Source organism: Ornithodoros turicata, chromosome 4, assembly GCF_037126465.1.
Source record: "Ornithodoros turicata isolate Travis chromosome 4, ASM3712646v1, whole genome shotgun sequence".
Taxonomy (NCBI): domain Eukaryota; kingdom Metazoa; phylum Arthropoda; class Arachnida; order Ixodida; family Argasidae; genus Ornithodoros; species Ornithodoros turicata.
The window spans coordinates 5,362,372-5,377,175 of record NC_088204.1 but is presented as its reverse complement, the minus strand read 5'-3'; the positions used below and the strand labels follow the sequence as shown (position 1 = coordinate 5,377,175).

At 47.6% G+C, this 14,804-nt stretch overlaps 1 protein-coding gene across 6 annotated transcripts in view; it reads left to right on the top strand.

Moving 5' to 3' along the window:
* Positions 1-14,804, top strand: part of LOC135390797 (rho GTPase-activating protein 45-like) — a 47,096-nt gene that overhangs the window by 6,810 nt on the left and 25,482 nt on the right. For 5 of the 6 annotated variants that reach the window (XM_064620708.1, XM_064620709.1, XM_064620707.1 and 2 more), the window contains one exon: positions 9,044-9,350. In XM_064620708.1, the coding sequence (XP_064476778.1) occupies positions 9,044-9,350 (307 nt within the window). Of the gene's footprint in view, positions 1-3,488; positions 3,714-9,043; positions 9,351-14,804 lie in introns of those variants that run through there. The other variant, XM_064620710.1, reaches the window with a different exon arrangement.

The following is a 14,804-nucleotide window of genomic DNA, read 5'->3' as shown; positions in this document are numbered from 1 at the left end:
CGCGACTCCATTTTTTAATGAATGAGTTGAACAGAGGGCAGTCGCTTCTCGCACATAGAGCTCGACGCGGAAGTTTGTTTTCGGGTTCGTCAGCGACGACACGTAGAAAAAAATACGAAGTACAGAGACAAAATTACTTATCCCGATGAAGACTTACTGGGATGCAGCTTTGTTTTTTCCCGGTCACTGTCTCCGATAAGCGCATTATCGAATTATCGAAATAGCGAATTATCGAGCTGGGTTTTGCAAGGGCAACAACCTGCTGCATGGAACCCTCAGCGATCGAAGCTGCCGACGGTAACGCCATAGGTAACACTATCACTTGCTTAAGTGATAGTGTAACTTCTCTCGTTCTCTATGTGCGAATTTCGAATTAACGGACAGCCTCGAACAGAGGGCACATATATATTCGCGGCCGCTATATTTTGCTAACTCTGGACGCTATAGCATTCGTATAGCTGGATTGGTTTGCTTCGTGATTAGCCCGAGGTTGCGCGTGTGTCGCATTTGATAAAAAAAAAAAAAAAAAAAAAAAAAGCGGCGTTGCGCACACGTGTGCCACAAAGTAATTAAAAGGGTTGATAAAGTAACCTGTGCGCCCTTCTGAAGTTTGCGATTTGTTTTAAACCGATAGCTTTATAGGGACCACCCACCCACGTGATCGGCAGATCTCGCCGTACGCTGAAGTTGTCTATAATCACCACAATAACAATGCAAAAAGAAACAAAAATCGACTTCACAAAACGGCAAAGGTATTTCAATAAAAAATTTAATAGTACTTCAAAAAGAGTTTCTCAAAAAATTTACCTCCAACGATGGCCTTATAAACTATACCGTATATTTTTAAAAGCGTTTTGCACATTTATTTATTTATTTCCATTACCTCAAAGGCCCGAGGGCATTACGTTGCTCAAAGATGCTGCCTGTTTTTTTTTTTCTTTTTTTTTTTCTTTTTTTTTATGTGTGTGTGTCAATTCTTGATCGAACATTTCGCGTGCCCTTAAAATTCGCGAATTTTGCAAAAATTAGCGGCTCGCGAACGTTTAGGAAGACTTACTAAATCGGGATTCGGAAGTTCTCTATATGGAAGAAGATACGACAAAAGGCAGCTGTCGTATGAAAGATCAATAACGTGATATCATCCACTTCAAAGGAAGGAGGCGATTGGCCTGCCATGATTTCGGAACCCTTATCGTGAACACCTTCTGATATCCACCAAAACTCGTCACAAAGTCCACGGTACGTCCCTTAGTCTGGCCAGAACCGCAAGAAACTTCACCCTTATCGCGAGGCACCCGAAACCCTATGCCCCGACGCGGAAACCGATAGGGTGCGTCACGTAAGACTGACCAGAATTTTTATTTAAAAAAAAAACTATGAGAGCAGCATGGATGTTGTTTTCGCAGTTGAGTTCTGCGGCCAGGTGGACATCCTCTGGAAGAAAGTTGAGTAGCGTAGAGTAGAGTTGAGAGCGAGTAGCAGATTGAGAGATTTAAGAGAGAGAGAGAGAGAGATTTAAAAAAAATCCCGAAACACGCGCACGTGCGTTAAAATATCCATATCCGAATTTTGATACGCAAATGAGCCGAGTCCAAAAAAGCGCGGCTGAGGAGAGCATCACCCTCGCAGACGGAGGCTTATCTGGGCCAGCGGTCGCCGGCTTTAAAAATTAAAAAAAAAATTTAAAAAAAAATTTGTTTTCGGTTGTAAAAATAAAAATTCAATGGCCCTGTACATAACTGTCCCGTCTCTGTTTCTTTAGTGTGTCACTAAATGTGTGATTTAGTGTGACTTTAGTGCGACTTAGTGTGATAATTAAGATGAGCCCATCTTAACAGTTGCTCACCTTGGCAGTTTACCAAAGTGAACGCGAAGACCGTTTTTCTGTGTCCGTAACCTGGTGAGGTTCATGAGCCACAAGTGCTCACACGCGTATGTTCTGCCTAACATGGACAGGGGCAGCAGCCGGGCAAGGATAAAAACAATGTCCGAAAATCTGCTTTTATTCCTCAATTCTTCACTAAATTTTTAAGAGGGTAGCTTCGTTTTCTTTAGTGGTCAAGGGCACCGGCGGGCCACAGAATGGGCCATCGCGGGCCCCGTGTTTGAGGCCCCTGGTGTATCGGAAGGCAGCGCGGTTTCCTCTGAGCGTGACATCTGACGAGTAGAAAACGCATGTATATACAAAAATACAGGGGGCAGAGACGATGTTTATCATACCCTGGACGAGTTTTGTACTTCAGCTGCAGTGCGAACCTTTGTCCCCCATAATTTTAACCTCTGAAATTTGATTGTTTTTGACGATGCTCGTAATTTTGAAACTTGTGAACACAGAGCGCCATCATGACCATATAGTCAGCTTGATCTTGATCGTAATCTCACATCCATTCCTGCATCTCTTTCCCATAGCTTGGCGCTGTCCTGCGTCAGTAAACGCATGCACCCACGGCAATCTCTCGGGAATTTCCTGGTGGAGCATTTTGATCCTTCTGAGTGCCGTCTGAACCACGAAACCTGTCTTTATAGGCCAGATAGGGCATAATCTGAACATGAACCACCGATATGTATTCCGAACCTCTGCAAGTACCATACGTTACGGTGATCCTATACATTACTGTAAAGAGGGAAAGAAAGCTGGACACCAATGTCGGACAGTACACAGGCTGTCTCACGTAACGTGTAAAATATATATATATTGAATAATCTACACGTCGGAAAATTATTATTTTCCGGCGGAAAATGGGCGTTTTCTGAGATACGCGCGTCAGAAAAAGCTGATTTTCCCAATTTTTTTTCCGCTCCTTACTTTTGTACCACGAAATGAATTTTTTTTCCGTGGTGGGCTAAACCCGACCTGTACTTCCCGAATCTGTCGAAAGTCTGTCATTAGGTTGACTATGCAATTTCCGGACTTTAATTTGGAAAATTAAATTTCCCACGGCGAAAAATTCATAAAAGTTTTCTGACGCGACGGCAAAAAAACTCCCTGAAGGTGAATACCGTTGACCCCTTAATTTTCTGACGTATAGATTTTTAAATATATATTTTTTTTTTACACGTTACGTGAGACACCCTGTATATCTCCCGAGATGTACAGAAGTGTCCCCGTGAATACTCCGTCCTCGAGCGCGTCGTCTCGGAATATAATTCTCCCTCGGGGCACCGCGCGTGCGTCTTTACTGCGCCATTAATTCAAATGGAGATTTATGTGACGTTTATGAAACCGCTATTGCTTACAGCTGTGCTTCCAACGCAGACGTCCCCTCTCTCTCTTCGAGCGACCACTTTCAATACCACTTTCAATTCCGCGGGCGTTTTATCTTCCGCGCGCATAATTTCAAACTGGAACGGCGGGTCGAACCCTACCCACTTTCAAAGCGTCGTAGGCGACAAAACGCTCGCGTCGGCGTCTTCGGCGAATGCTTAACGACACCTCTTCTGCGGTATTGTAATAAGTGGGACTCGTCGGGTGTTCACTGACGGTGACGGCGAAGAATAGTGAGCGCGCGCGCGGTACACGGTGTGTATACGCCCGCGTCTCGTCAAGCTGCACTTGGCTGCGCTTCGGGCGACGACGCGTTCCGCCGTGAATGTAGGGCGCGCCGAAACGTCCCAAGCGCGTACGCGGCGTATCGGCACGCGCGTGCAGTTTGGTGCCGTCAATGGAAGCTCAGTGAGGTGGTGAAGAAATGGGAGTTCACCGTGTAAGACAGGTAGGAGATGCTTTCGGTGTATGATAGCGATCGGAGTGTTTTAAGTACCTGTCGTTGAAATCCCGTTTGATTTGGCAGAGGGCGTTTAGGAAAGACACGAAAGGCTAGCCCTAGCAGCACAATGTACTGAAAGTCGAGTGCAGTAGGGGTGGGCGGTATGTCTTTTATCAATGTTCTTTCCCAACCAGCACAATGTACTGAAAGTCGAGTGCAATAGGGGTGGGCGGTATGTGTTTTATCAATGTTCTTTCCCAACCAGCACAATGTACTGAAAGTCGAGTGCAATAGGGGTGGGCGGTATGTGTTTTATCAATGTTCTTTCCCAACCAGCACAATGTACTGAAAGTCGAGTGCAATAGGGGTGGGCGGTATGTGTTTTATCAATGTTCTTTCCCAAGCAGCACAATGTACTGAAAGTCGAGTGCAATAGGGGTGGGCGGTATGTGTTTTATCAATGTTCTTTCCCAACCAGCACAATGTACTGAAAGTCGAGTGCAATAGGGGTGGGCGGTATGTGTTTTATCAATGTTCTTTCCCAACCAGCACAATGTACTGAAAGTCGAGTGCAATAGGGGTGGGCGGTATGTGTTTTATCAATGTTCTTTCCCAACCAGCACAATGTACTGAAAGTCGAGTGCAATAGGGGTGGGCGGTATGTGTTTTATCAATGTTCTTTCCCAACCAGCACAATGTACTGAAAGTCGAGTGCAATAGGGGTGGGCGGTATGTGTTTTATCAATGTTCTTTCCCAACCAGCACAATGTACTGAAAGTCGAGTGCAATAGGGGTGGGCGGTATGTGTTTTATCAATGTTCTTTCCCAACCAGTACAATGTACTGAAAGTCGAGTGCAATAGGGGTGGACGGTATGTGTCTTATCAATGTTCTTTAGTTTCACGCGTCTGTTCAAGGCCTTCCACCTATCCGTCCACCCCTATTGCACTCGACTTTCAGTGCATTGTGCTGCTTGGGTTAGTTTCACGCGTCTGTTCAAGGCCTTCTACCTACCCGTCCGCCCCTGTTGCACTCGACTTTCAGTACATTGTGCTGCTTGGGGCTGCTTTAGTTTAAATGGTAACGTGGTGTACATTGTGGAAGGAATAACTGATAAAATAATACGCCAAGAGCCTCGATTTGTTAGCATTTCTGATCTCACCTTGTCTCTTTGAGGAATATCACAAAAACAAACAAACAGACGATGTGGCATGCGCAAAAAGGCGCACGATTTATTTATTTATTTATTTATTTCAAATACTGCAGCCTCTGTGAGGCTATCTTGTATTTGCCCGCTCTCCGCCTGTAATGCGATGAGATACACAAGGCCTAGTATACGAAGGCCTCCACTACGTACACGCTAAAAAAAAAAAAAAAGCATTTGTAGTTTTCTTAGGAATTCTATGCATTATACTGCCACCTCCATTATAGTCCTTGACGGCTAAACGTACGGAAATTTGTGCGGAGATTACGGACTATTTAGGGGGGGGGGGAACTATTTACGGTCGGCGGACTAAAAATGGGAAGTATACGTAATTGCAATCTATAGGGGACTAGAAGTTGTAATCCACTTTATTCATTGTATTCCTCAGAGCGTACGTCGTACGTGTCTATCGCTCTATCTGTTGTTGTTGTTTTTTTCCGTGTCAGCGCCGCGAAGCAACTGTGGCTATGAGCGGCGTACAGATGTGGACAGGTGGAGAGAGGACAGCAAGGAAGAAATGGGGGACACGGGAGGGTTAGTATATGCGTCCTGGGCTGACTTCAGGGGGAACTGTGCCGACATGCGTCTAAAAAGTGTCTCCGGAAAACCCGGGGGAAAAGCCTCAGGCAGCACACAGCCGGTGGTAGGATTCGAACCCACTACCTCCCAGTCTTCAGTACGACCTTGGCTAACATCAGCGAGCGGGACGTCTTAACCCACTCGGCAATCCGGGCGCACTGCATCGTCCGCCTGTGGTCAGACATACGTACATTCTGAGTATAATAATTTTTTTTTTTTTCATTTTCGGGAGCTCCATTATATAAGCGAGAAATACTCGAGACTTTTCGACGGTTTAAGCCTCCGTTAAAGGCAACTTAATAAGGCGTACCGCTATTATGGCCGAACGTCCCGTTTTCTTGAGGGAAGTTTCGACGGGCCTTTTGAAAGAGAGCCCCGCAGAGAGCGAGTAGCCTCTCCTGTGATGGCTAACCTTCCCTCACCCCTTATCAAACAAACAAACAAACAAACAATCGGACCATGAAGCCCCGTTCATTGACTTCGCGTATAGACAGTGACGAATGATCTCCTTTACAATTGTTAGAGCAATTGTGCCGAAAGGGCAGCGTTTCCTAAACGCTCTCTATATCTCATAGTACAGTGTATAAAGGGTACTTTTATAGTGCAGTTTCTTTTTTGTTTTTGTTTTTTCCGGTGAGGAGATTGACAGTTTATTACATGTTGCGTCGGAAATGTGTGTTTGATAATGTCATCCAGAGTGTGTGTGTGGGGGGGAAGGGGGTGTTCCGACACATCGCATATAGTCGTGTCAGCCTAGGAACGGTACACAGATGTCCTTCGCATGTTCCTACTGGCTGCAGTAGTTAGCCGCAATCACTCTACGTAGCGACATGCAGCTCGCGTGGGTTATGGCGTGCTAGCCATGCCATGTGGAGACTGGGAGGTACCCAGGTTCGAATCCCGGTGCCGGCTATGCTGCCTGGGGTTTTTCCTGGGTTTTCCTCAGACGCTTTCAGACATATGTCGGCACACGGTTCCCTTAGAAGTCGGCCCAGGACGCACATTCCCCCAGGGCGTCAGTCGTGACGTGAGGCCGACAACGGCGAACCCATTTCACCAGCACCAGCGACGAGTAGTACGCCAACATCGAAACTATAGGAGCCCTATAAGCGCCGCCTGGTGGCACTGCAGTATAATTACTCCCAGAGCACCAGAAGAACTTCGCGTCCTTTTTCCTGTCTCTTGAAACTCGTTTTTCTGGTGGAGTGAGTCCGGCGGAGTGACTTCTGTTAGGGTTGACGGACTACATTTCGTGCAGTTCTTAGGTTCGGACAGACAACATCGTCCGCGATGTTACGGAGTATATATGGGTACTCGTCTGTGACAGTGTCACGAAAGAACCACACTCCAAGGTTAAAACCAGCGACATGGCCGACCGGCTGGAATATTCCATCGCTCCTCAGTGCTACCTGGAGGGACATGCTGAAGACTGGGGGTGCTGGGGTCGAATCCTCCACCCGGGCTGAGCTGTCTCTTGTTTCATCTGAGCTGTCTGACAGGCCTTCCAGACTGACGTCGACGCAGCCCCCCTGAAGTCGGCCCAGGACGTCTACTATCCCCCTGCTTCCTAGTCTGTCATGCTGTCCACTGTATACATCTGTACGCCGCGCATAGTGGCTTCCTGGCGCTCAGACCGTATAAAAATTACTGTTAAAGCAGTCCACACACTCTTGAAAACTGAATGTGGAAACACATGCACAGCCATTGTGTACTGCTAACGACAAAGCGGAGGGTTCTAGTACATCACCTGGTTTACGGGCCATATCAGGTTAGCGTCTAGCTGACATAATCGTGGTTGACGAGAAAGATCATTTTTTGCCAATCGCTGTAGGGACAGGAAGGTACACCTCTCTGGAAGCCTGTCGGGTGGATTTCTGACATGGCTTTCTTGTCACCTTACATAGAGGTATGCGTTCAAACCTCGCCGCTGGCACGAAAGCTTCATGGGCTGCGTTCTGTAAATGTCATCTACTCTCCAACCGGGACTCGGCAACTTGGGCTTGGTCGTATGTGGTCTCCACAAAAGAAATGGCAGAGCATTATATTAAGGTGCACCACATGATCTTACATTTGCAACAGAATAATCGTACGAACATTTTCACGCTTGCTGACGCAGGTTTAGTGTATCGGTCGCGGGTATCTTTACCATTAGTGCCCCTGTCCTGCTCAGTATTGCACACATCCTTTTGTGTGAGTCCTGCAAAGAACAGCTTCAAGTGTGCAGTGTGTATGTATAGCTCTCTGTTGTCGGTGCTTTACTCCGAGACAACATAGCAGCTATACATTTACAGAGCCAGCGGATAATGTATAGTCCGCAAACACTGAGAGAGTGGGCCAGGCTAGGGAGCCGACTTATACATACTATGTGAACGCCACTAATTTCCGTGTTTGCTTTAAAAGCGTGGTACATATGCGCCAATAAGTACGTCGTCTTCAACGAATGTTTACGCAACATGATCAGTGTACGAGCTTAAACCTTGAAGCATCGTGACGTTTTGACTCGGAGGCATTAGAGTCACTAAATAAGCTACGCTTCAGAGTATCGACACTGAGTTCCAGGAGCGAGCATGCGCCATCTTGTTTCCTCGCCACGCTACCCACGCGCAATGCGCACTTCAGAGCCGTTGATAGGGAGAGTTTGGCCATTAGGAGGAGCCTAAGTTGAAGCGCGTCATGCGACGTCACGGCTAAGCCACCTCCCTCGCCGTGCTCTATTGTTGTCCCGTTGTCAGCCGGTCGCCGACGCCATATTGATGCTGATCGTTGTTTACGATGCAAGGAGGGAAGACACGTGCGTACATTGTCCTTCGAAAGCCTTTCGTCCTTGAACTCTTTCAGTTTGGCAACAAAGCCCCCCCCCCCCCTTATCACAGGCGGCTGTGGGTCATAAGCCTGCTATTCCTGTAGATTGCATTCATCGCGACAACAAAGCTGACGGACAGCATCAATATGGCGCGCACCAGATGGCTGATAAGCGGATTCCGCTTGGATTCAAGCTTTTTTGGGCGGCGCAACGACGACTCTGACGTCAAAATAGACTCCACCCACGAGGAGGCAAAAGATCACAGAATGGCCAAACTCTCCCTATAAATGGCTCTGGCGCACTTTAGCGCACGATGCCATCTATCGTGCGCGGGTGAAATGTTCCTTTCGTCCGCAAGCAGCAGCTGACGGCCTTGAGCTCACCTTAACATCCTCGGGACGCTCTGGTTGACGATACGTGGATTATCGCACAACAATCGTACACGCTTCTCTATCCCACAGGGAGCCATTATGTTACCCGCCTTTGATCCCCAAATGGGGAAGATACCGGTGTGGTGCGGAAACAAGATGGCGCTCCTGCTCTCCCTTGGAGACATGAGTGTCGATACTCTGAAGCGAAGCTTATTTAGTAACTCTAGGAGGCATCACGTTCCTGCCCAAGCCAATCGCGGACGTCTTCAGATTTGTCTGCGGACATGACCTGTAAGAGTTGACTTACCATCGACGTATATATAGATGTTTTAACGTTAGGTGCGGATCATAATGTGTACCTTTGGCGATGTGTCTTCCAGACCCTGCAGCCTGAGGACCGTGTGCCGGGTAGCGGGAGCGCCTTGGGTCCCGATGGCGCCCCGCAGCACTCTCCTCACAGTCGCAGTGGGTCTGGAGCCAGTTCCGCGGCGCTCGGCGGAGGGGGCGCCAGCGTGGCCAGCAGTGCCAGCAGCGGGGACGACGAAGCAGGAGGTACCTCCAGCACGGCGCCCCCTCCTCCACCCGCGGTCGTCGAAAGAGAAGACATCCTGGTCCTCACGCACGACGTCCGAGGGTTCAAGGAAGCCCTCGGTCGGCTGCGCAAGATCTTCCACCCTGACTACCGGGGTAAGCACCCGCTCTCTGTTTTCTTCTCCGGCCAGAAGTGTCTATACAGTCGTGTTGTTCAACCTATAAGAACGGCCCAGCTTTGTTTTTTTCCCATTTGCTGTAATAGATAGGCGCATCACTTTACCAGACTCTACGCCACGAAGCGTATCGTGCGCTGACACAAAAACTCTGCGAGTCCGATAGGCGCCACCTATTGGGTGCACTCTGTTACATTTCGTGTCGTTCGGAGGTTGAACGGGAGCATAGATCCTTGTAACATCCATGTGGTCGCAGAATGGTGTTTCGTGACGTCGACAGGAGAAATAACTAATAAACTTGCAAAATCGTAGTCGCTGTCACGACGTATTGCGGCAGCGGAGCCGGATCGAAGTTTGACTCCAGAAATACGAAAAAAAAAAAAAGTAAATAAATAAAAACTAGCAAAAGGTCCATTGGCAGGACCAGGTTGGACGTGGCATGTTCTACTATTGAGGAAGGAGGGGCAAAAAATATTTGCCTTAAAGCAGTTTTTTTTTCTCTCTCTTTTTTTTTTACGCACCCATTTACGTGGGTGTCCCGCCCCCGCCCCGGGTGGTCACTTCAAGGTCACGTTAAACACCGGTATGTGGTGGGTTCGAACCCTACCACTCGTTTGGCCTAGCTATCTGTGTGGTTTTCCCTGAAGTCCGCCCAGGACGCATACTAATTCCTGTCTCCACCCCCTACAGGCTTGTTCTCTCCATCTATCCATACCTATACGCGCGCTTAGAGCCTAAGCAGCCCGCACGTGTTTCCACTTTGAAAAGCGTCAATGTTTGCGCAGTATAGCTAGCGTGTGCGCTGTTTGAAAAAGGCCGACATGCGTGTGCGAATTTAATTGAGCCTCGTTTCTTTTACTCTCTTTTTTTTTTCGAGATATACTCCAGCTTCTTATGCAAACAGCTCGTCCTTCTTCGTGCATCGATAGACATTTATTTATTTATATATATATGCGTGCACTGATTGATTCGAGTACAAGCTTCTTTTTGACGCCTTCTCAATGGGGTGCTTTGGATCCAGTCCCTCCTGTGGTCGCCCTCATTGAGAGAACTCTTTGTAGCAATCTTTTTGCATCTCCTCTCTTAAGTGCAGTGGGAGAGATGTTGCCGATGAAGGGGCAGTGATGCGTTAGGCTGACAGTGTGATGACGCGCAGACCGTTGGGTATATATCGATAAGCTATGGATATTTTTTGATAAGTTTATCGACGTGGTTGCTTCAGGAATCTATTTTTTAAATTTCGTGTTAGCGCCACGAAGCAACTGTGGCTGCGGGTGGCGTGCAGATGCAGACAGATGGAGGGAGGGACAGCAAGGAGGAGAGGGGGACAGGTGGAGGATTAGTTTGCGTCCTGGGCCGACTTCAGGGCGAGCTGTGTCGACATTCTTCTGGAAAGTCTGTCGAAAAACCCATGGAAAACGTCAGACAGCACATTTGGTGCCGGGGGTATCGAACCCGCGTCCACCATAGTCTCGGTTGGCTGGTCAGTGTTCTTGCACATCTGTGATAGATACATAAGTGTTTGTTCGCCATTTACCAAACTGGTTCCCGAGAGATAAGAAACGCTTGAGAGACTTCGTACGTATGCTTCTTGGCTGCCCAAGCAGCACAATGTACTGAAAGTCGAGTGCAATGGGGGTGGACGGTACGTTTCTTATCAATGTCCCTTAGTTTCACGGTTCTGTTCGAGGCCTTCCACCTACCCGTCCACCCCCATATATTGCACTCGACTTTCAGTACATTGTGCTGCTTGGGTGGCAGCGTACTGCTTGTATATATAGCGCGAGCACATTCCAAGGCGCGATCCACGAAATTCTTGGGGGTACTTCTGAGCGATCCCTGCCATTAGCGCGTAGCGTGGCGGCCTGATGAAGATAAACTACGCGAGATGGACTCTTTTCCTTATCCTTCGCACTGCATATGATATCTCCCAGTAATCAGAGGAGGCAAGAATGAGGAATGCAGTCCGAGCTGGGCATCGAAAGCAGCGACGCGCATGCCCCTGGCGGCGTAATTTGTCACGACCTCCTAGAGATCTATTGCCGCGATATGCGCCTCCTACCGAGTACCAATCTGATCTCCTCACTTTCCAAAGAGGTGCCTGTTTCTCGTCCCGTAGCCCACGTAATCCACGGAGCTCGCCGTGCATGGAAGCGGTCGGAGCACAAACCACTATTATGAGGGGGGGAAAGTGAATATGAAAGTAGTTCCGACCGAAATAATCCACGGAATACCATTTCGTTGCGCGATGGAAGAATATTCCAGCGGGACTTTGTCCGTGTATTCACACGAGCGACATTCCCCGAGAAGCGGAAGATGCGAAAAGCGTGATAGCTTTCTGCTGTCACGTGAGCACGAGCGCTCAACGTCGCGTCTTCACGTATACTCTGCTAACCGTGGGGAATATCCTGCCACACAGCCACATGATATTCCGTAGCAGACGACAGGAAAACACGCTGACGGTGTCGTCTGCTAAGTGTCGTCTGCTAAACGCGCACTACGCCACTCCCCCATATTCTGCACCGTGTGAATGCTCAACATAACAGGGATCGGAACTTCGGCTTTGTGAGCAGTGTTTTCGCTTTTTCTTCTACTAGAATATTCCGTGAGGATGTCGCTCGTGTGAATACACGGTGTGTGACCTATATGAACAGTCTCTCATCACCGTTTGACTTTTAGGGGAGAGTACGCTTTAGTGTTTTACCTGATGCCGACCGATTAGGGACGGAGAAGGAAATTGAATTCTGCTCCTGCATTCCGTAGTGCTTTTTTTTTAACACCTTTTTTTTTGCATTCGGCAGTACCGGTCTTCTGGAATCTCGTAATTACTTTTATGTAGAGGACGTACGCGAATGCAAGAAGTGGCGTTTTAACCATGGTGATAGTAATGGTCGGGAATTCGTTAGGACGGGCCTGTAATTTGGTAAACGGTGTCTTCTTATCCGATAACAAACGAGGTTACATAATTAGTGATAGCAACACTGTCCCGCAGAATCGACACGTTCTTTTTTTTTTTTCATATACTATAGTCTTATACATGTTTTTTACCACATCAGATCGTGGTTTGTGTCGCTTGATTTTTAACTAGTCATAATTTTCACCACAGTTTTGGCGCACTATAGCCTTAGTTGCTCGCGCGCCATAAAACCTCAATCATCATCATCATCATCATCATATGTAGGACACCCCCAAACGCTGCTGCGCCACAGCACAAGAAATGGGAATAACCAAATAGATACGAGATTGAAATATGGCAGCCGGAACACTTCTATCACGTTCAATAGATATAAAAGCTGAAAGCCACGGAAGGTGTGTCATGCATATTAACCTACACGTGCCTTATACTTATACACGCATATATATATATATCGTGATATGTATCAGAGATAACTGAGTGGGGCGGGAAACCTGGAGGAAAGTCGAACGCCGGTAATTTATTCCAGCAGATTCCTATTCACATAATTCTTTCGGTGCGCAAAGCCACAAACCTGCAGTCGACGTTTCGAAGTATCAGACCCGCTTCGCTTCCTCGTTTGATGTATCGCTTTAGCGGAAGGCGAAAACAACAGCACTAAATGGTGTCCCTGCTCTCAACTTAGCTCTCGATGCCGGTGGCATTTAAAAAAAAAAGATAAAGAAAAAAATCAAATATTAGCGTGAGCCTGACTTCCTCGTACCGTCGTATTGGTTTTAATAATGCTAACCAAACCAAGCTTGCTATCATTCCTATAAACTAAAGAGAATACCCTGGAACAGGTTCCAGCTACGGCGTTATAAGCCCTCTATTACAGACATTCCGTCGCGTACCAAGACGATAAAAAGGATTGTGGTCGAAAATAGACCGCAAAGACGAAAGTGCCTTTTCTATGCAGAACACCCACGGTTGGAGGAAATGCTGAATGAAGTGTCCTCATGCTGAACACGTAAAACGGTACGGCGATAGGTGGGCTTTCTGTACGCGCTGAATAAATTAAGGTTACGTTCCTGCCCTAGTTGTTGCTGAAGGAGCAAAACAAGTGAACAAGACAGGCTGTTGTTGCGTTCTGTTATCAATGGCCCAAAATGGCACTTCGGCAAATATTGAGAAGAATAAATTAAGTTTTTAAACGAAGTGAAGGAAGTCATGTTGTTTTCAAAATAGATATAAAGAAAAATGCTCGTTAGATTCACGTTTTTGGGCAGTGCGTTACGTAAAGGGACTTGGTATACTTGGGAAAGCATCCTTTGTCTCTCAATTACAGAACGCGCGCTGCCTTTCTAAAATTTCTGGTAGCAGACGACACGCACCAAGATGAAAGTTTTTTTTGTTTGGATCGCTTCCCGTTCTGCTCGATTTATTAATTACGGTTCTCAAATTCAGTCACTAAGCGTCGCGAAAAAAAAATCACCTTTAAATTAATCAATAAATCGGCCAAGCCAGACGAAATCCTCTCCCGGTCACTCGAACTGAAGCTGTCGTCTGCTTTGACATAAAAGTAGCAGACGAGCGAATAGCAGAGCAGGCGTCGCGAACGGAAAGTGAGAAGGCGGCCTTTGATAACAATCCGGTCAGCCAAGTTCTCGGCCAGGCAAATGTGTAGCTGAAGCGTTCGAGGAAAGGGACTCCGACGAGTGGGTCAGTCACCTATGCAGTGAGAGTACGTCTGCTCATCTCGTGCACTGTGTCACTGGGTAATAGCTGTCTCGGCAGTGCATGCGGAGCTTCTCTTCCTGTGAACGGGATGGGCTGCCATCTTTGTGTTCCGTGGTGCTGTGCGTGTCCCAGTGTGGTGGTGATGTTGGGGTGACGGCGTAAAAGGCGTGCTAGGGAGCGTTTCGACGGTGAAGTTTGAGGGTAAGTGAGGGTTGTACTGTGAGGACTGACTGTGCGTCTTGTCACGGCATATCGTGTTCCACCGTTTGAAGAGACAGTACGCTTACTGTGTATTCACAGGAGCGACATCCTCACGGAAGATTCTAGTGGAAGAAGAAGCAAAACCACTGCTCACAGAGACGAAGTTTCGTCCCGTGTTATGTTGAGCATTCACACGGTGTGGAATATCGTGAGTGGCGTACTGCGCACTTAGCAGACGACACTTCGCAGACGACATCGTCAGCGTCTTTGCTGTCGTCTGCTACAAATATCTTGTGACTGTGTCGCAGGATATTCTCCACGGTTACCAGTGTACGTGAACACTGGACGTTAAGCGCTCGCGCTCAGAAAGCTATGACGTATTTCGCGTCTTCCGCTTCTGCGAAGAATGTCGCTCGTGTGAACACACGGTTATTGGTACGCCGAGCGTGCGAGAGAGCTAGGTTTACGCATGTTCGTTGAAGGAATAATAATTTGGCCTGTGAGGGGTGCTACTATAGAACTACTAAAAGTACTATAGTACTACTAAAAGAACTACTATAAAGAACAGGGAGAGAGAGAGAGAGTAACGTCGGTACTGCT